General features: G+C 40.8%; 3 protein-coding genes across 4 annotated transcripts; all 3 read right to left on the bottom strand.

Moving 5' to 3' along the window:
- Positions 1-1079: 1079 nt before the first annotated feature.
- ogfod1 (2-oxoglutarate and iron-dependent oxygenase domain containing 1) lies at positions 1080-9098 on the bottom strand. The gene is made up of 13 exons (XM_080458803.1): positions 8863-9098; positions 7079-7224; positions 6941-6987; positions 4440-4540; positions 4205-4321; positions 3305-3396; positions 3085-3213; positions 2883-2996; positions 2455-2534; positions 2067-2359; positions 1848-1976; positions 1706-1764; positions 1080-1625 (listed from the first exon to the last, which is right to left on the bottom strand). The coding sequence occupies exons 1-13, from the start codon at positions 9020-9022 to the stop codon at positions 1470-1472; spliced, it is 1623 nt and encodes a 540-aa protein (XP_080314929.1). The 5' UTR covers positions 9023-9098; the 3' UTR covers positions 1080-1469.
- Positions 9099-9162: 64 nt separating this feature from the next.
- nudt21 (nudix hydrolase 21) lies at positions 9163-13579 on the bottom strand. 2 transcript variants are annotated; one of them, XM_080489358.1, is made up of 8 exons: positions 13285-13568; positions 12489-12689; positions 12338-12401; positions 12168-12257; positions 11067-11142; positions 10843-10957; positions 10733-10775; positions 10219-10648 (listed from the first exon to the last, which is right to left on the bottom strand). In XM_080489358.1, exons 1-7 carry the CDS (start codon positions 13404-13406, stop codon positions 10754-10756), a joined length of 690 nt encoding a protein of 229 aa, XP_080345484.1. In that variant the 5' UTR covers positions 13407-13568; the 3' UTR covers positions 10219-10648; positions 10733-10753. The 2 variants fall into 2 exon arrangements, with proteins under 2 accessions (XP_080345483.1, XP_080345484.1); XM_080489357.1 differs by lacking the exon at positions 10733-10775 and having other exon boundaries at positions 9163-10648; positions 13285-13579.
- Positions 13580-14440: 861 nt separating this feature from the next.
- Positions 14441-19017, bottom strand: LOC308106892 (uncharacterized protein; the record flags this gene model as incomplete). The annotated part of the gene is made up of 8 exons (XM_080458918.1): positions 14441-15066; positions 15160-16563; positions 16650-16721; positions 16967-17003; positions 17091-17183; positions 17311-17758; positions 17888-17991; positions 18919-19017. The coding sequence occupies 8 exons, from the start codon at positions 19015-19017 to the stop codon at positions 14792-14794; spliced, it is 2532 nt and encodes an 843-aa protein (XP_080315044.1). The 3' UTR covers positions 14441-14791.

Raw genomic sequence — 19017 nt, 5'->3', positions numbered from 1 at the left:
GTGATGAGTCATCGCAGCTAAAGCATGACTAAGAGTGAAGCAGTGACTACGAGGCACAGTGTTTTAACTCTTTGTTCATAGTTATAAAGTCTATCAATTGTTTTGTTTTTTTCTTGTTATGCGTTTAGAGCTCATAAAATGTGATTTCATCTTCATCCAAATCACAATTTTATACAAAAAATCACAGTACTATTTAATGCCTCAAAACATTATTGGACACATCCATGAAGCATTCACATTTCTAGTGTGGGGAAGAAAATGAAGGGAACTTTGTGGCTGATAATTCCATTTATCCGTCTTCTATACCGTTTTTATCCTGTTTAGGGATCCAGTCCATCACAGGGCAAACGCAAGAGAAAGACAACCGCACACACTCACATTTTTACCTAGGGAATGGCAATTCATCAATCATCCTCACATGCGTGTTTTTGGACTGTGGGGGGAAACTGGAGTATACCCAGATGAAACCCACGCACAGACATGAAGAACATGCAAATGCCACAAAAAGAGGCCAGTCCGGTGTGTGGCGAGATTCCTAACTATTGTAACACTGCGCAGCCTTAATAATTCCCAAAATATCTCAATTGTATTTGAATTTTTGGGGAAAAGGATGCAGCATAATGCATGTTTTGGAAAGAGCATTACATACCAACAAACGAAGATACACAAATGATTTAACGTGTTGTATAGTGTTAAAGAATATGTTATCTCTACTTGGAAATAAATGCAGATCACATTTCATGATCAACTCATGATAAAAACTGCAATGTCCGTTGCCCTGCTCCTGTTCATTTGATCTACTTTGCAGATTGCCTCACTTCTCACTGTTCTAATTTTAATTGTTTAATTCATGATGGCAGATGCTAAAAATAAACATTATAAAGCAGGTCGGATTATTTTTGCTCTCTCAGTGTTTCCCCAACACTGATCCGGAGGCAGCCCCCACTCTGCATGTTGTTCATTTGCTGCACTGTGCTAGATAAAATGATACCATTATTCGGGAAATAAATCAAGAATAAAACTCACAGGCTGATGTCTATTTTTTGAATATGTATGTCTTGCAGTAAAACTTCAGTTCAAGCTTTTCATCCAGTAATGTTTTAATGCTGACCATTTGGAATTGCATCGCCGTCTCACAAGTATATGGACCTTTAATAGAAGAAAAGCACAATTTGTTCTACGTCAAACAAGGCCAAAATAAACTCCTCAGAGAACTAAGGTAAAGTAAGCAGGTTCTGAGCACGCTGAGCATGTAAAGTATGGACACATTGTTATTAAAGCAAACTTCAAGCTTACAGGAGAAACTCATTAATCAAAAACTGTCGTCAAATTCATGATAACGAAAAGTCAGTGTGCAGGGTGGGTTTTTGATACTGAACTTGTGTTCATAAGTGCAAGCCATATAAAGAGCCCAAAAAATGAGAAACAAAGACTTTTAAAACTCACGAACATACATAGAAATTATATATTTATTCATAGTAGACAAAGGAGAAGTCATAAAATCCTCTGCAGGGTGAACAACCAGCAGAGGAGCTTGTGTTGTTGATATGTTTGACAAATTTTAGGGTTTCTTTGTCTCTATAGACGAGAGCAAGAGAGTTTTCCTCTGGGGAGACGGTCAGAAGCTGTGAAAATTGGGAAAGGCAAATTAATTAATTACTGCTCAGCTGTGCACAGTAACATTTGTAAATTGATCAAGTCTCACCTCCTCGTCCTCTTCATTGGCAACGTAACACGTCAATCCCCCAAACTCAGACTGCCAATCTGTGAAACACAAAGAGAGCTGAGTACCAATCAAATACATTGATCATAATGTAATCTTAATCTGTGTGTGTCGATGGGCTCACTTGTGCAACCGAATGGTAAAACGAGATCCAGAGCGTACTCTGCCTGTGCTGCCTCTCCATCGTGCATCAGTGTGTAGGTTCCATGAGACCATCGCCGTACCTCACCACAGCACACAGGTATACTCGGCTCTGAGGATTACACACCGGTCACAACACACACACACACACACACACACAGCTTTGACAGCAGAATAATCACTCATGCCGTCACACACACACCTTTCTCTTTGCTCCCGTGTGCTGATGAGTCGGTTGACGACCCGGTGGCTCCTCCATCCACCTGCCTATTCTTTTTCTCTTCATCCTTCTTCTCATCATCATCATCATCATCATCATCATCATCATCATCATCATCATCATCATCATCTTCATCTTCATCAGCAGGGCACAAGTAGTGCAGCCGAAGGCCAGTGAAGTTGGAGAGAAGCAGGAAAAAGGCCTCTGAATGAAGCAGCTCCCAACACGCACTCACACACGGAGGCAGTGAGTCCAGAGACGCCACTTCATAGCATCTGAAAGCGCACATTAAATTAATTGGAGGACCTGAAATATATATAAAAAAATATTGTGTTCAAAAATGTCAAATAATCTGTCAGACATGGCCTACCGCTTGTTGGGCGGCCCTTTCCTCGTCCAGTCAATCTGAGGAAGTCGCAGTGCTTCACTCACCTCCCTGAACTTCTCCTCCTGCAGACACAATTCAGGGTAAATCACTGCACTGGAAGGCCTTCAGAATAAAACATGCTGTTTTCTTCAAGACTGATTTCCCAGTGTGATAACAGAAAGTCTATAACTCTTCTCAATATTTGTGGGAATTGCCTGTTGTACATCGATTACTGGCTTTCTGCCTCTTTGCATCTTTTGTTAGGTTACTTTGACTTTGGACAATCACAAGATTATTAAGTCATCTTCAAGTGAGTTATTTATGCCAGTAACGTTCCCCAACAGCATTTCTGAGACTTCACATTAAAATTAGAGTGGAAATAATCAGAAGCATTTTCTATTGAAGAAACTTAAAACTGAGTGAGAGATGACCTTGAGAAAATCTTTCAGCTGAATTTCAGAGCTGTCTTCAAACTCCTCTTGAATCTGCTCCTGATAGGCGATATCTAAGTAGGCAGGATTGACCCACTCCAGCAGCACCGTCTCCTGTGAAAAACACAAGTGGTAAAAACATGATTCATCCACGACACAAATAGATGCTCTGGCCTGTCTGTTAAGATAACACACCACTCACATCTCTTGGTAAATGTGGACTCCGTGGGACGGATGGCTCCACATGTCGAGGAGGACGCTCCAAAGACGGCCCGTGAAACCAGCCGCTCAGAGACAGACGACACTTGTCCTTCGACAAAACCTCGGACACCTTGGAGAAAAACAAAAGACATGCTCCTTATTTCAAATTCAGTTGTGTAATCTAACAAGTACATCTAAATAGAAAAAGAGTTCACACATACTTGATGAAAAGAGACTGGAGACACTTCAAACAGGACGAATGTGTTCCAGGAGGGCACCAACGACTTCACTATAGTCTGTGGCTGGAAATGACCTGTTAGTTAGAAACACAGCTCTGTGGTGGCAAAGTATAGACACATACACCCAAATGCACATCCGCAAAATGGCATACAGGGACAAAATCTTGACCTACATTCATTTCCTACAGACTTGCTTGATACTATTGCTGTCAATTGCCTAGTTATAATCTTAGGCTGACATTAAAACGTGCAACTATGTTCAATATTATTGATCATCCTGGGGGGGGGGGGGGGGGGGGGGGGTACATTTTTTGACCCCACAGCGAAACAAGTCTCTATTTGCTGCTATGCAATCAGGTTCCATCAGATCAGAAGAGGAAAGCACTCGCACACGCTCAGTGTTTCTGGGGACATTAGAGTGACTTGCGTTCATTTCCTGTGTGCACTCTCCATACCAGTGAGTTGTCTAACTTACCCCCTAGCCGTATTGTAGCCATAAAACATGCCCTCACCTACCTTAGATATTGTTGTTCACAATGAAAATAACAATAATGTGTCTACACTTAGATCCCAAGAATAGAAATAAAGGTTAACATACTAATTATTAATATATACCATACAGTAACATTAAAATGATTTATATCAATCTCCTGCAGACTTAATCTAAACCCAGCTGTAACTAAAGCTTCCCTGGCTCTTAAATGTTAACCTAACCATGACCTTAAAACATGTCTTCGGCTAAAAGATTAATGATTTTTCTCATGGGGACCTCAATTTTTGTCCCCACAGTGACATGAGTCCCAATGGGTTGTGTGCAGTCAGGCTGGTTCATGAAGTAGTACGGAAAAACAAGGAGGGATGCGCGTGCACGCACTCACGCACTGTTTATTGAGTAAAGATCGAGAGTTCCCCCGTCGCTGCTCTGCCATGGAGGCACAAGGTACAGAATGAAAGCTACTCTCCTTCCCTCCAGTTCATCATCATGACACAACAGAACATCTAGAAAAAAGAGAAAATGGTATTTGTAAAAAAAAGAAAAAAAAAGGAAACAAGTGATCAAATAAAAATGAAACCCTAAGGCAGGACAGCCATTTCTATGGTCTTTGAATAATCTCACCAGTGTGCTCGTATCTGGCACAAGAAATATCTACTGTAGGCTCCAGTTCGACCCCCAGCACTTCCCCGAGCCAAGACCGGAAACGCCCAAACAGTCCCTCCCTGAGGACACAAGCATGTACATTGTGAAAACCTGCAATATGGACAATTACATTTAAAATGAGAAATTGGGGAGCCGTCACCACACAGACAGGCAGCTTGCAGTCCTGACAGCCCACCATGACATTTTGTTGAGGCATAAATAATAGATGATCACAAGGGGAGGCTGTTATTGTGTATTTAATTACAGCATTTAGCATTTACCCTCCAGGGCTGCAGTATGCATACCTCTCTGTAAAAATACAAATACATATTTCGAAAAAAAAAATTAAATAAAACTAATTCCCTGCACAGTAATGCAATTTATCATCATAAAAAATATAGATCATCTCTCAATAAAGTTAGTGGTGTTACAACCTTACTTTCCGTTAAGGTAATGACTGAGTCTTAAAAGTGTCGACTTGGATTCTGATTTGACACTCTGTTCATTTACTCCTGATTTATAAACTGAGACCATATTTTTCTTGGACACTATACAAACAGTGAACCTCTTGGCAGCTCTGACCAACAGCTGTCTACTTTTTAATCTGGGCACTCCAACATTTATACTGTTAGGATGATCTACAGCATGTTAGCTAGACGTTCACTGCCAAGTGTGTGTGTGTGTGTGTGTGTGTGTGTGTGTGTGTGGGGGGGGGGGTGTTTCTTCCTCAGCGCTGTCAAACGGTGACAAGCGAGGGTAACAAATCACCTTGTTCTCACAGAGTGTAGCAGAATTTAGTTTCATGTTAACAATTTACAATAAATCTAAAAGTGAACATTCAGAGTCATTAAAACTAAACAAAGAAAAAATATGTTAATTAGAAGGGAGATGTGATCTCTGGCTCCACATGCTGGACATTAAAAAAAACCAAAGCCATAACACCAAAAAAGAAAAATCACAATTTTCTTTTGACATTATTAATTTACCAACACAAAGACAAGCAGTAAGAAACTGACAATGTTATGATGAGTGATCAAGAAAAGATCATTAGATTGAAAGTGCTTCCACAACATTGTTTTTTTACCATTAATCACTTCACTAATCACGAGCAGCCTACAAGTTTGCGATGAAAATTTCATTTTGTTGTGGAGATGCAAACAAGCACAACTTTATATTCTGAAAAAAAAGTTGCTGTTTTTTTTTAATGCTTCTCAGTGACTTCCCACAGGCCGGTCAGGTACCACCAACATGCTAGATGTGGCACGGAGATTGTTTAATGACCATGTTTGTCATAGAGGTTTTTTTTTCTTCAAATTATTATTACTACCAAAGAGAGTAAAGTAAGAGTTATAATTCATTTACACATTTTAAGTCCAAGATGTTAGTCTGTGCTGACATTTCTGTTTGCTGCAACCTTCAGTAAAGACAGAATTAATTTTATGCTACACTGTATCTTTAAGACCTTTCAATGTGTTTCTTTCTACTTTTTGTCCACCTTTTTTCATTGCAAACTGTACATGTTTAATGGAAGGCACTTTGCATTATTGCTGAAATGTGCTGTACAAATAAAGCTGCCTTACACTCGCAGATTGTTTTCAAGTATGCAAGATTGCATTACAAGTATCTCAAACACAAAGACATAACAGGCCACACAGTGAAGCAGCAGGCACGGCGAAGACTGGGGGGAGCTTTATGTGGAGTTTACATGTATGTGTGTGCAGGGGATTTCTCCAAGTTCATCACTTTCCTCTCACAGTCCAAAAACATGTGTGTTAGGTATGCTGGTGACTCTAAATTGTCTATAGGTATGAATGCGAGTGTCACGCTGTCTTATTCCAGGCTGGTGATCTGTGGCAGGGTGTATCCTGGCCACCCAAAGTCCACAAGGACCCGCTCTAGTGTCCTGTGAACCTCCATACGATACAGTAGATGGATGGATCAGACCATACCGGCATCCTTAAAGGTAGACTTTATAGTCAGGCTCTTGAGGAGCAATGCAGCTGATTTTAAAGTTTAAGGATGTAAATACCAACAGAAACAGTGTCTGTATCAGAACAGGATGTGTTTAAAAGAAAAAATCTGATTGTATTTCCTTATGCATGTTGATAGAAACAAGTCCGTTTGAAAACTACAACAAGTCATCCAAACAATGGTTGAGTGCACAGCCATTGCTGTTTGTACTGAACATTTCAGCCATGAAAATGTTCCATAAAAACACAATATGTAGCTTTAATAAAGAACAGGTGACTGCAGGTGCTAAATATTGATCACTGTGTTTCAAAGCGTTTAAAATAAAAGTAGGTATGTGTGCATGCTGTCAATGATAAACTGTGGTTGGCCTAGTGGAGCAGATTAACTGGGGTTCTGTACAGTGCAGTAATGCAGCTGTTTTAACAGATTTAATCTGCTACATATAATACAAACCAGTCTTTCAAGATTTGTTGGTTCAGGTGCAGAAATAAACTGAAGCTGTGAGTTACCTCAGTCCTGCGATATGTGGCTCTGTTCTCTTCTTCAAGTCATCTGACTGGACACAAACCACAGATAAAAAAAAAAAAATCAGACAAAGACTTAGACCATCAGTAATAGATCAGTGTGAGGATCAGGTTGACAATCACCTGTTTGAATTTGTAGAGATCGTTTGACTTCTCATGGAAGTTAAGTCCCAACAGCTCTTTCTGTAGGTTTTCCACAAACGTCTCACTGCTGAGGAAGTTTTTGATGACGCAGTGAGGGAAAGGGGAGCAGTCCAGCTCCAGATCTCCTGCAAACATTTAGACATACACAGTCCAACTTATTTTACTTAACTGACAATTGGCTTTTTAATGATGTCTACATACATGTGCAACCAATCACACACGCGTACAAACCAACAAAAATGAGACGCAAAAGACATGTAATGACGACTTCAAAGAGAGACCACCAAAATCAAACTGCAATATTTAAACCCCAAACAGACACAGAGTGGCTAAGAATAGATACAAAAACTACGAGAAAGTGAAAAATGAAATCAAAGCTAACAATCAGTGCAAGTATGGTATGATGGTTATGGTCACATGGTCACTGCAACTTTTATAATGATGGTAAAAAAAAATGCTCAAGTGAAAATGCATTACCTTCTTCTCAATAATGTTTTAAAGTTTTAGTTGGTTTTAACTTCCATTAGAATGCTTTGTCAATAGAACACATTTGATTCAATATAAAATATCTGCAGTGAAAGCATGTAACTCAAACAGAAAAATAAAATACATACAATCTGCATTATAACTTTTTGTTTTGTCAACATATGTAGCTATAGAGCAGGGATTTTGTCCATAAAATAAACTTACTGGCTAGAAAAATGCAGATTGTAAGCTGTTATTCACGTATCTGAGACAAAACGTTTTGGTTACATCTTATATTTATCATTCTTTCATGTACCTATCTCTGGAACTCTTTAATTTCAGTTTCGATAAGCTCAGCTTTGAAGTCACCATCATTAACAATTATTAAAATCTTTAAAAGGGATCCTTAGTCTAAAGGAGACCTCTGTGTGTGCAGTATATTTCTTATCTATTGTATCATCGATAAGCTTCACAGTGGAGTAGTAGTTAGCGCTCGTCTCACAGTTTGAAGGTCGTGAATTCCAATACCGGCTGGGCCTTTCTCGGTGGAGTTTGTATGTCCTCCCCGTGTGAGTTTCCTCCAAGTACTCTGGTTTCCTCTCACAGTGCAAAAACATGCATCTGAAGTTATTAGTGATACTAAATTGCCCCTAGGTGTGAATATGATTGTGTGTGGTTGTCCGTCTTTGTGTTTGCCCTGTGACGGACTGGTGATCTGTCCGGTGTCATTCTGCCCTCAACCATACTTAGCTGGGATTGGCTCCAGCACCCTGTGACCCTCGACAGGAAAAAGCAGCATAGAAGATGGACGGATGCATCTTTGATTTTGTTCTCTGGTCTATTTGATGTTTTGTTTTTTGGGCTTTGGGTGTTTGCATGACTTTCAGTGGTGATGAGGACTCTGTTCACATCGTTTGACCTTCTTTCTTGCACAAAATATTGTTAGTTATTCTAAGCAGATTTCGTGTGGAAAATAAAGAAAATATAAAGTATTGTAGTTAAGTAATTAAGTAGGCGAGTAAATAATTTCGACAAGAGGAATCAACAAAGCATGCTAAAAAACGTAGTAAAATTGCCGACATGATGTAAATTGTTACTACTTATGTGTAAACAAAAAAACTTGTATTGAAAAAAAAAGTATTTACATTATTGGGACTATTTGGATACTAGTTCGTTACTACCCTGTCAGACCAATTCAATCTCGGTTGGTTTAACCTATTGCCTGCACAGTTTAAATTAATCTGAAAGTATTATGCTCTGCTGTGAAGATCTGCGGGGTCTCCTCGCTGAGCACTGACCCTCTGTGTAGGGACTCTGGCGGCTCCATGCCTCCTTCACGGCTCTCTTCACCTGCTCGTCTTCCACTGCTGAACCAAACTCCGCCGCTTCTACGCAGCGGCTCTTTTTCTTTTTCTTTCCGTCTGTGCTGCCGCACTCCTGCGGCCGTTTGGAGGCCATTATTAGAGAAACTATCCGCGACTCCAAAGCGACCACTACGGCATGTTTCCGTCAGGCTGCGAACAACCGGAGAAGCGGCGCGCAGTAATGACGTCACGCTTTATATTTGCCGGGATTGATGACAGTCAGGATGCACACGTCAGAAAAAATAACTAGAAAATGTATTTTTACTTTCTCATTGTTCCAATAAAAGACATTCCAGATGACAAGAAAACTGAGGATGTACATTTTAGAATAACAGAATTGAGGAGAGTCGCTTAAAGGAGCACAAGATGTCCAGAAGAGAGGATACAGGTCTGGGTTGAAAAAGTGGGAACATTTAGGAATACAGTAAAACCTCTGATGTATGGACGCCCTAAAATCCAAAGGCAAGTGTCCCCTGAAGACAGGTGTCCTCTCTTCAGAAGGACAGGTCATGAGGACAAATTGGAGGACGAGTTGATATTCAACGAACCAAACAAATATGTTATGGTTATTTAAAAGCACATAACTGAACCAATACAAAGATGTATACAATATCTATATACAGTACATGTGTTGAGTTGTAGATAGACATTTAAAAAAATAAAAAATTTGGTCCCTAACTTCTGTGTTTTCAACACACCAGGCCAATAATTTAAGAATCTTAGTCTTGCTTTTTAGTGTTGGTGTATAAAATAATTCCAATAAGGGCGAGTTTAACCTAACCATGTGAAAATGCATTGAGAAGACGACCCACGCTCGCAAACTGAGGAGCTGCAAACCTGCTAGTACTTCCTAGGTTAGAGATTACCGATGGCACACAAGCCTGGTTTTCACATATGCAAGAAACAAAACTAAAAGACATCAGAAAGAGCTGAATTGCTTTGAAAACATGAAAAAGTAAAATATTATCTGTGACCCAAGGTAGTACAGATGTAAAAAAAAAAAAAACTAAAGAAACAAGCCAACATTATCCAAAATCACTAATATGAAGGGATGTGAAGCAGTTAAAGAAAAACTAAATTGTAGTTTAAGTTGAAAATCTGCGCTCTTTTATGAAGTAGCCATTGCTTTATCCTACTTTAATATGCATGTGCACAAAATCTGCCCAATGTTTCTTTTGAATACATTATCAATTCATTGTTACATGCGAAATGGTATAAGCATAAAAGTAAACATTAGGCAAGATCTAAACCAAAAAAATGGCATGAAGTACATTAAAAAAAAGCATCAGTCAGCTGCACTTTGAACTTTATAAAAACATACTCGAAAGGACTTTATTAAAAAGAAAATCACAGCATTGTTACAGGTTAAAATGACAGGAAACTCAATGTTGTACTTGGTTTAATCAAACATTGACTTCCACTGAAAGGACTTAAAACCAATTTTCTTTTAACACGCTGGATCACCAACTTGCACACTACAAAAAAAACAGTTTATCAAGAATTAAAAAAAAAAAAACAACTCAAAAAACATACATGTCATTTTTATCCAACACCAGTATAAACTCCCTGTGGACTGTAAAAATACCAGACATGGGAAGCGTTTAAGTGAAAGCTGAGCCACAGGTGGAAATCGTTGCTCCTCGGATCGGACAGGACTGCGCTCACAGAGACAGCCACACGAACTGCTGTTCACTTTGGTCAGTTGTAGATGAAGTTGAATCTTAAAAAAAAAAAAGTATTAAAGTCAAATGAAGAAATGACATTTCAAAAGTGCGAGTGTAAGGATTAAAAAAAAAGTTTTTACATTTATTAAAGACAATCTTCATCACATCTGATGAGTCTTCAATCTATAATTTAACAAAGTCAGTAAACAAATGTTTTTTTACAAGATCCAAATACAAGAAAATAATTCACCTGCTCAGTAGCTGCGGTAGACTGGAAATGATGGGTCCATATCCCGGAGCATTGTCATACAGTTCAAACAGCGGCGCAGCCACCAGTTTATAGTTCTTCGGAACAGCAAACAGCGCTGCAGAAAAGTCAAATGTGTTTCGTAAGAGGATAAATTTACCATATTCATGTAAAATATTCATCATTTACACTCAAAATGCAAAGAAGGTAATGCAGCAATTAAAAACCTTTTTCTTGCAGCTGAACCAGGAATAGCTTCTTATGCTCCTTCGGTTTGGTGATGTGAGCGGGAATATATGGATACTGCAAGACAAACAGTGTCAGATCAGTTCATGGAGAAACAGAAACCGAGACTGCAGCTGCCAACATACAAACATTACATTAAGACCGACACATTTGGCACTTTTCCAGTAGCTCCTACTTGGCCTCTGTCATTTACCATTACAATATAGTACAACCAGGGCATAGGCAGAGTCATCAGCGCTTTTCTCCGTCATGCACAAATAATCACCCCTGATATGATGTGGAGCGAACATGCATTGGCTATCGGCTCAAATAATAAATTGGATATATTTTTCTATATTTATTAATATTACAAAATGTGGATTGTTACGATCGTGCATCAGTTTCACTGGTACCCCTGTTAAGTGGTGACTTCTGTCACAACCCATTAGCAGCAGCTTATGTCAAAATAAGAGAAACGGTATGATACTTTCAACTTCAATGGAAATTCGTTTAAACACCGGCCAATCAGTGGCCTGCTGTATGCCGACGTCACGTTTTCTACTCGTCTTAGCTCGCTTTGAACCTTGGCCGCAGATACCACGAAAGTACCTGGCAGCACGAACTAACACGTAATGGAAAGGCGTCACAAGAGTCAAGTCGAGTAAGGCTGAGTAAGAACTAGTGGAAAAGTGCCAATTGTGAAAAATGGTTTCAGAATTAATTGCCATTTTATTTGATTTCGCATAGAAAGAACCAAACACCAAGGAAACATGCAAACATTGCTCAGAAGTGCTATGATGTGAGAATCCTTAACCACTTAAACTTTTGTAAATATAACATTTTTAATGAATTTCTTTCCCTTTGTCCTTTACACGTTCTCGGTAATATTGTAAATCAATTCTCTAAATATTAGATAAATTGCTGGGATCTATAAAAATCTCTGCATGATTTAAGAAAATAAAAAACTTCATGGGCATATCACGGGACTTAGTAGCATGCTAACAAGCTAAACGTTCAAAGCGGCTGACAAATGTAGTATTCAACTATTATACCAAAATTATAAGAAAATGTTATATGTAATGTTTTTTCTTATGTGTTCTCACTTGTGGAGGCTCAAAGTTGGGGCGCCACCAGTTGCCGATACAGTCATCAATCACCCAGTCCTGCTTCACTCCATCCTGCCGTCCGAGGATCTAACATCAAATCGAAACAAACACATTAATTCCATGGTCCTCACATTGATTAAACCCCCCTCACGCTGTGCTGTACAGACCTCAGTCATAAGGCGCTTCAGGCCCTCCACTTCATCTTCTCCTGGACTCAGTTCTCCACCTGGCCTGCAGCAAAGAAAAACAGTCAACAATTTTGCAAAACACCCCTTTGCAGCTTCACACAGTGCAAGTGTGAAAATATTAAACACTCACAGCTTGAAGAAAGTCGTGCCAAGCTGCAGGAGTAGCACGTGAGGCAGCCTGTGTTCGTGAACAATGAGAACTCCTTCAACGGTTCTACGCATGCCCATCTTGTCGAACTCCTCCCGCATCCGTTGGAACCTGGCAGCCACCGAGCTGTCCTTCTCGTACAAAGGCTCCTTTGTGCCAAATGTGTAGTTGGTGAGGGGATACCTGAAACAAGAAGGCAGGAAATAAGAGTGCAGTACATACCAAAACTATTTAAAGCTGTGACATGCAATGTTTTAATTCAATGTATTGTTGCCTGTACAATACTGGTCAACAAACAGGCCCAAACACCAACCACATTTAAAAAAAGAAAAGAAAAAGAAAGAGAAGAAACCTAGCAATGTGGCAAATGTATACATTCAGGAGGGTTAATAGTATCTAATAATTGACATTTCAAATGACAGACATTATGTAAATGAAAAACATAATACTAAAATGCGTTGCTGTGGTCGATACTTCTGGCTGGGTTCAATATTTTCAGTTCTATTTCGCTGAACAAGCCAATTAGTTGAAAAAAATGACCAGCGCGTTGTCTGAAGGAACAAACAAATTTGACTGCAGCTCTGGGTGTGAATGTGTTGGTGTGGATGGAGCAATAAATACACTAGATGCAGTAGAAATCAACCCCGGGGCTCAGTGAAGGCCTCGTCCGTGCTAATTGAAGCGTGTCCCTCAGGTGAACAAGATAACAGAGACATGTGCCCCGGGGTGGGGTGGGGGTGCAGTGTGGCGTTTGCCCCTCTGGTGGTCCTGAACTTACAGATTGATGGTCCTCTCCAGGGTGAGGGGTTTAGCGGGCCCGCCGTGGTATTTGTTACCGAACTGCACGTCTCCCCGGCGCGGCCAGCCGGTGGACGAACGAGTGGGAGGCACAACCGACATGTTTAAAGACTGCTTAACGACACGGAGTCCTCCTGCGGGGGTATCTCTGTTCGAAGCTTCGCCCAGTAGCGCAACTGAGAGAATAAAATAGCAAAGAAACTGTGAAGACGCACCACAACAGTTTATCTACCGTTTGTATCCTGAGCCCACCTCTTCCGGGTCAGGGCGGCATTGGGTCTGCTGTACCCGCCAGCGACCCCTGCTGGTCTGGAGAATGAACGACAACCTGGTTGAACTCCTTTTGAGTATATCGATTTGTAGTTGAGCTTCGCTGCTGTTGGTGTTTTCATCAGTTTTTTCTCCTATGCCGGATCGATAGAGAAGGTTTATAATCTCTGTGGTTGCCATGTCAGGTGATTCTTGTCCAGACGAGACGAGGTGTGTGGAAGAAAAGAGCAAACAAACTAAAGCAGGTACGCAAAAACAAATGTCCATATCATAGCTATCATCAGTGAGAGATAGACCACTGCACTCATAAAAGAAGATATCACTAGTTAGGGTCTTCAAGTCATTGGAAAATGTGTTATTACTGTTAGAACCACAAATTGAAACTTGAATTAAAACGAGTTCAGCAAAAATATTAGTAGGCATAGGTGGTTATAACTGGGACCTTCTTAAAATGCATATCTCCGTACATGGATTCTCCATCCTTACTTTGACTTATTGATACTGCAAGACAAAGTATTAGTATTAGTATTAGTATTATTATAGGCCAATGTTGTTGCCATTTTAATAAAATTTAAGAAATGTTGAACACCTCTATATAATTAGTAGAAATAATACATTTTTGTTTGTTCAGATATTATCCTCGTCCCCTGAGGAAATGTATTTTTGATTTGTAACTCAAGCTTGCAACATTTTATTTGGATGACCAGAGATTATTTCAGTTGTAATATTTCTTTTAAAAATAATTTCATGATATTTCTTAAAAATAGATGGAATAGCATTGTAAAACTATCCATTCACTTTCACTCAGAAAATAGTCAGAAAAAACCACATTAATATATGAAAAAAACAGAAAAGAATGACAGAGTCAACTGAATATTCCATTTAATAGTCATAATTATGTCTCTTATCCATCTATTGTAAACATAGTGTATTTTACCACAGTAGTTTTCTTATGGTACATAATCATACGTGCAATGCAAAAATTCAAACATAAGTTAAAAAAGGACAAAGACACTGCTGGATTTGTTGATTACATCACACCAAAGGGATCTCAGTTCTTTGGTCCAGTGGCCCACCCTTTGTTGTGTGCTGCTGTAATGTGGTGGTCCCTGTAGGAAGTGCCATGGATCGTCCCCTTCTTTTAACCCTTTACTGTGGCTTTTTCTGCACCTGTCACAGTAGTTGGTCCCATATTTAGCAACTTCTTTACTTCTGAATTACTTGTCACTCACTGGCTGTGTTTCTTCTTCTTTTCCACCTTCTGTCATTCCCTCATCTTTGCTCTGTACATCCTTTTTCCCTGATGCAGGTTTAGAAAGAATATCTTCTACTTCCACACTTTCGTCCTGGGCTTCTCTTCTTGTGGCTTCACTGTCGACTTGAGCTTGTTTTTCTTCACTGGCATCACTCTTCTTCTCACTATCAAGGGTTTCTTGCTTCTCATCCGTCTCCATTAATTTGGCCTCGTGAATCATATCAAGCTCTCCATCTGCTGTTGATAGGAATGTATAGAAACAGACTGTTCAACATACATGGTGAAGAGTAAAAGAGCGTACATTGGCACATTACAGGGAATAAAACTCACCAGCGACTTTGTCTGCAGACCCTTTCCCAGATCTTTCTTCAGGAGATAAGCTGTCATCTTGACATGGACTATCATTTGAGGGTGCTGGACTGGTCACGCGGTGAGAAGTAGCACTTGAGTTAACAGCAGCAGTGAGGCTAGTGCTCGTTGGTGTGAGAGTAGTGCTGACATTGTTGGACAAAGGTGGATCTGAGTCAGTCGTGAGTGCAGAGCTGACAGCCATTGTCGTTGTCGCTGAACTGGAGGTGGAAGTGGTGTCTGCGCGGTTTAAACTGGTGGCAGTGGAAGTGGTGTCTGTGGGGTTTGTGTCACTGGAAGAGGTTGAGGGAACAGAGCTGTCACTGGGGCCACTGGATGAAAGGGGAATGATGTTTGATGTAGAGACAGAGTTCATGCTGTCACTGGAAGTTGGACTGATAGTTTCAGCAATATATGAAGAGGTGGTGGTGGGGGAAGTAAGGGTAGCAGAGATGGTAGTGGAGGAAGTGGTGAAGGGGGTGTCAGTTGAAGCTGCAGTTGTGGTAATGACACTTGAGTTAAGAGGAAAAGATGTAGTTTCAGTGATAAGTAAAACTGAAGTAACTGAAGTGGCTTCATCACTGGCTTCACTCATTAAATTGAGGGGGATAGACGAGCTTGATGGTGTATCAGATGTGCTGGTACAAAGAGAAGAAGCTGCAGTGGTGACAGGAATAGTTGCATCGCCAGCAGCAGTGGCATCAGCTGGGAAAATACCTTTTGGCTCTGGCAAATCTGATTTAATTGGCAGATTTGTTGACGCTGTCGTTACTGAGCTTTCACTGCTGGGAGCTGAAGCTGTTTCTGAGGCGGTAATGGAAGGGCCAGTGGTTGTTGGTGAGGTGGAACTGACAGAGACAACTAGGGTAATGGACTCTGAGGTGGTGGAAGTCACTGAGACAGCTGGAAGGGGCTCTGTAGCTGTAGTGATGCTTGTGAGTGTTGTTGTAACGGTAGTAGTGGGTAGGTCAGTGGTACACACACTAGTTTCGGGGATAGAGGCTATGCTGTCAACCGCTGTGTCTTTAGTGGCTGATATAGCTGCTGTGGTGGCGACAACAGATGCAGTGCATATATCTTGGTCAGAGGGAGTTACAGTACTTGAAGCAGAACCTGGTAAATCAGTTGAGTCGGGAATTGAGTTTGAGATTGTCGGTACAGAGGAGGTGACATCAGTGAGAGCAGGAGCAGTCAGAGATGAAGCAGGGCTTTGTTTAGTGGGTGTGTTTTTCTCAGCCTCTTCTATTTGGGCTAACTCGTTCTCAGGTGTGTTGCGTCCAGATGTTGTAGGAGGTGGACCTGGTTTGATAACTGGCTTTGGAAGCAAAGCAGGTTTCCCAGCCGCCTCATGTGCTGACACACTTGCCCGTATTTGATGCCGTGTGTCTACAGAAAAAATAAATGTGAATCTGGTTTAGTGTATTCTGTTTTATTTTTACATGTAAGAGAGTAAATATAGGTTTCTGTGTTACCTGAGGATGCAGACATCGTTCGAGGTTTTGAAAAAGTAGGAGGTGGCTCAGGTTTGCTGTCAATGATAGTACCTAAAGAAAAAACAGGACATAAGTCTTTTACCAAAGAAAATGAAGTACCTTCACTTTGCCCCAATAATCATGGGAAACCACTACATGCTTCGGTTCTGTTGACTCAGTGCCTGAGATTTAATGGAGAAATGATACAACTCTAGAGATCTGTTGTTCCTCGAATTCAAAGATTATTAACACTAGGCCTGACCAGATAAGATGTTTTTTATACATATATTCAATATTTCATAGATAAAGGAACGTACCTTCAGACTCAGCTTTTTTCATTTCTCCCTCTGGATTCTACAAGAATAAAAAAAAGTTGTTTTCACACTTTGTAGGACTCCAACAGTACAAAGGAACTAAATGGGGAGGCACACGTTCACAAACCTGTGTCTCCCCTGGTTGTGGTTTGGAAACTCCGATACGTTGAAGCATGAGATGGAGTTTCTGTTCAAAGCTGTGCTGGCCTTCCAATTGTTTCTGAAATCAGCCAGCAGATCAATAGATTCTCTTTCAATCTTCTTTTTTTTTATTTTTTTATTTTTTTTACAAGCATGGAAGTATTAAAAAAAACACCAGTAAAACTCACCTTTGCAGTGTTTCGGGCATTAGTAGACCCTGCAGCTGCAGATCCAGAGAGCAGAATAAGTGACTGGGACTTCCCCTCTCTGAGAGCTCGCCGTGGAGGCGCTGCATCCCCCCTTAGTGGGGGAGCACCAGAAACAGGTGTCTCCCTTATACCTGACTCTCCGGTAACGGCAGAGGGCTGCTCTTTTGCTTTCTCCTTTTCATTTTCCTTGTCGTGCTCCTTCACTCGATCCTTGTCTTTCTCCTTCTCAGATCTGGCAACCTCCCTGAGAGGGCGAATGAGATCAGCAATGGAGGCCTTTTTGGGACGCCCCTCATGGCTCGTCTCTGATTTCAAACCTCGCCTCTTTTTTAGAGTAAAGAAATCACCAAGCTTCCTTCTGAGGGTTTTTGATGGGGGTGGACAGGGGACAGAGCTGGCAGGAGCCACTTCGTGTACTGTGATAGTTTCTTCATCTTGCGGTTTCCTACACAAAGAATCATAAACATCAACTGTTTATGTATTCACAGGTTCAGCAAAAGTTTGGTGAAACAGCAATGACAATATCTAGATGTTCCAAATATAAAGCAGCTAATCTGTCAGCAGTGATACTCACGGTGTATCAGTGGGAAGTACTCTCTTTGTAAAGAACTCTTCAACTCCTTCATCCACTCTTCCCATAAACTCAAGGGTTTCATTTTCACTCTCAATTATTGTCTCCTAATCACCACACAGAAACAGAAAACACTGACACTTTGCACCAAAGATAAAACAAAACAGAAGATGAGGAGCAAAGTGGATCATATGTAACTTAATATTACATAACTATCAACTCTGAAAACCCACACACATTGGCACTAGTGCCCCTCCTACCTCTATAGGTGTATTTTGGTTAGATTTTTTCATCCATTTATGCTACGTCCCAGGCCTCCTGGGAGTCAGTTGCTCAGTAACGTAAAATGGGAGGGGGCATCACTGGATTTTTACAAGACAAGATAACTCATTTTTCCAATGTTGGTCATATGATATCCAAATTGATGGTGTACAAAGTTGCATCTATCTGATCACAATAACATCTGTGCCCACAAGTACCAATGAAAGTCAGATGGCAAAACACAGATTTAGCAGAAGTCACCGTTACATGATATCCTGTTAGGGGAATTGCTTGAATTTTGTCTCCCAGGCCATTTGTCTCCAAGGGAGTGACTGAGTGTCCACAGACTAATAGCTTCGTGACAGCATGACCAGCTTCGTGAAAAATGAAGGATCACACACACATTCCACATTTTCATACAATCATTAAAAAGGAATAAAATGATGTTAGCTTTTTTTCAGTGACAGCAGAAAAAGGCATTCGGACCAAACTACCGCCCGCCCTCACATAAAGTCATCACGCTCTTACAAACCGAGAATAGAGGGAATTCATCAAACAGCCGGTGACCGGTACAATGGGACTGCCTTATTCAAGCAGGGATCAGGCATCTTTTAGCGCTCCCCATCCATCTTTCCCTTCCCCCTGCCTCTCCCCTCAGTACCCTATTACATCCCTCCTCTCTCCCTCCCTTCCATTTTCACTCCTCACACACATCACCTTTCCCTCCTCACACCCCATTTTCACAAAACCTCCCTGATACTCCTTCACGGTACCTGCGGTCTGCTGGGACGATAGTTCAATTTTTGTCGGTGAGGTCTCGGTCTGCTCTGGGTGTAGTGCCTGAGCGCTGGTCCGCCCAATGGCAGCTCCAT

The sequence above is a fragment of the Lipophrys pholis genome, assembly GCF_963383615.2.
Source record: "Lipophrys pholis genome assembly, chromosome: 2".
Taxonomy (NCBI): Eukaryota; Metazoa; Chordata; class Actinopteri; order Blenniiformes; family Blenniidae; genus Lipophrys; species Lipophrys pholis.
The sequence above is the reverse complement of the archived record's forward strand: the minus strand, read 5'-3'. Positions and strand labels throughout refer to the sequence as shown.

Coding starts and splice junctions, on each gene's coding strand:
- ogfod1 (XM_080458803.1), bottom strand. CDS start 9,022: ATGGCCTCCAAACGGCCGCAGGAGTGCGGCAGCACAGACGGAAAGAAA. Junction 7,225..8,862: donor CCAGAGTCCCTACACAGAGG/GTCAGTGCTCAG, acceptor AAATGTTTGCAG/GAGATCTGGAGCTGGACTGC. Junction 1,977..2,066: donor ACACGGGAGCAAAGAGAAAG/GTGTGTGTGTGA, acceptor TGTAATCCTCAG/AGCCGAGTATACCTGTGTGC.
- nudt21 (XM_080489357.1), bottom strand. CDS start 13,406: ATGTCGGTTGTGCCTCCCACTCGTTCGTCCACCGGCTGGCCGCGCCGG. Junction 12,402..12,488: donor GGCACGACTTTCTTCAAGCT/GTGAGTGTTTAA, acceptor TCTTTGCTGCAG/GCCAGGTGGAGAACTGAGTC. Junction 12,258..12,337: donor TGAAGCGCCTTATGACTGAG/GTCTGTACAGCA, acceptor ATTTGATGTTAG/ATCCTCGGACGGCAGGATGG.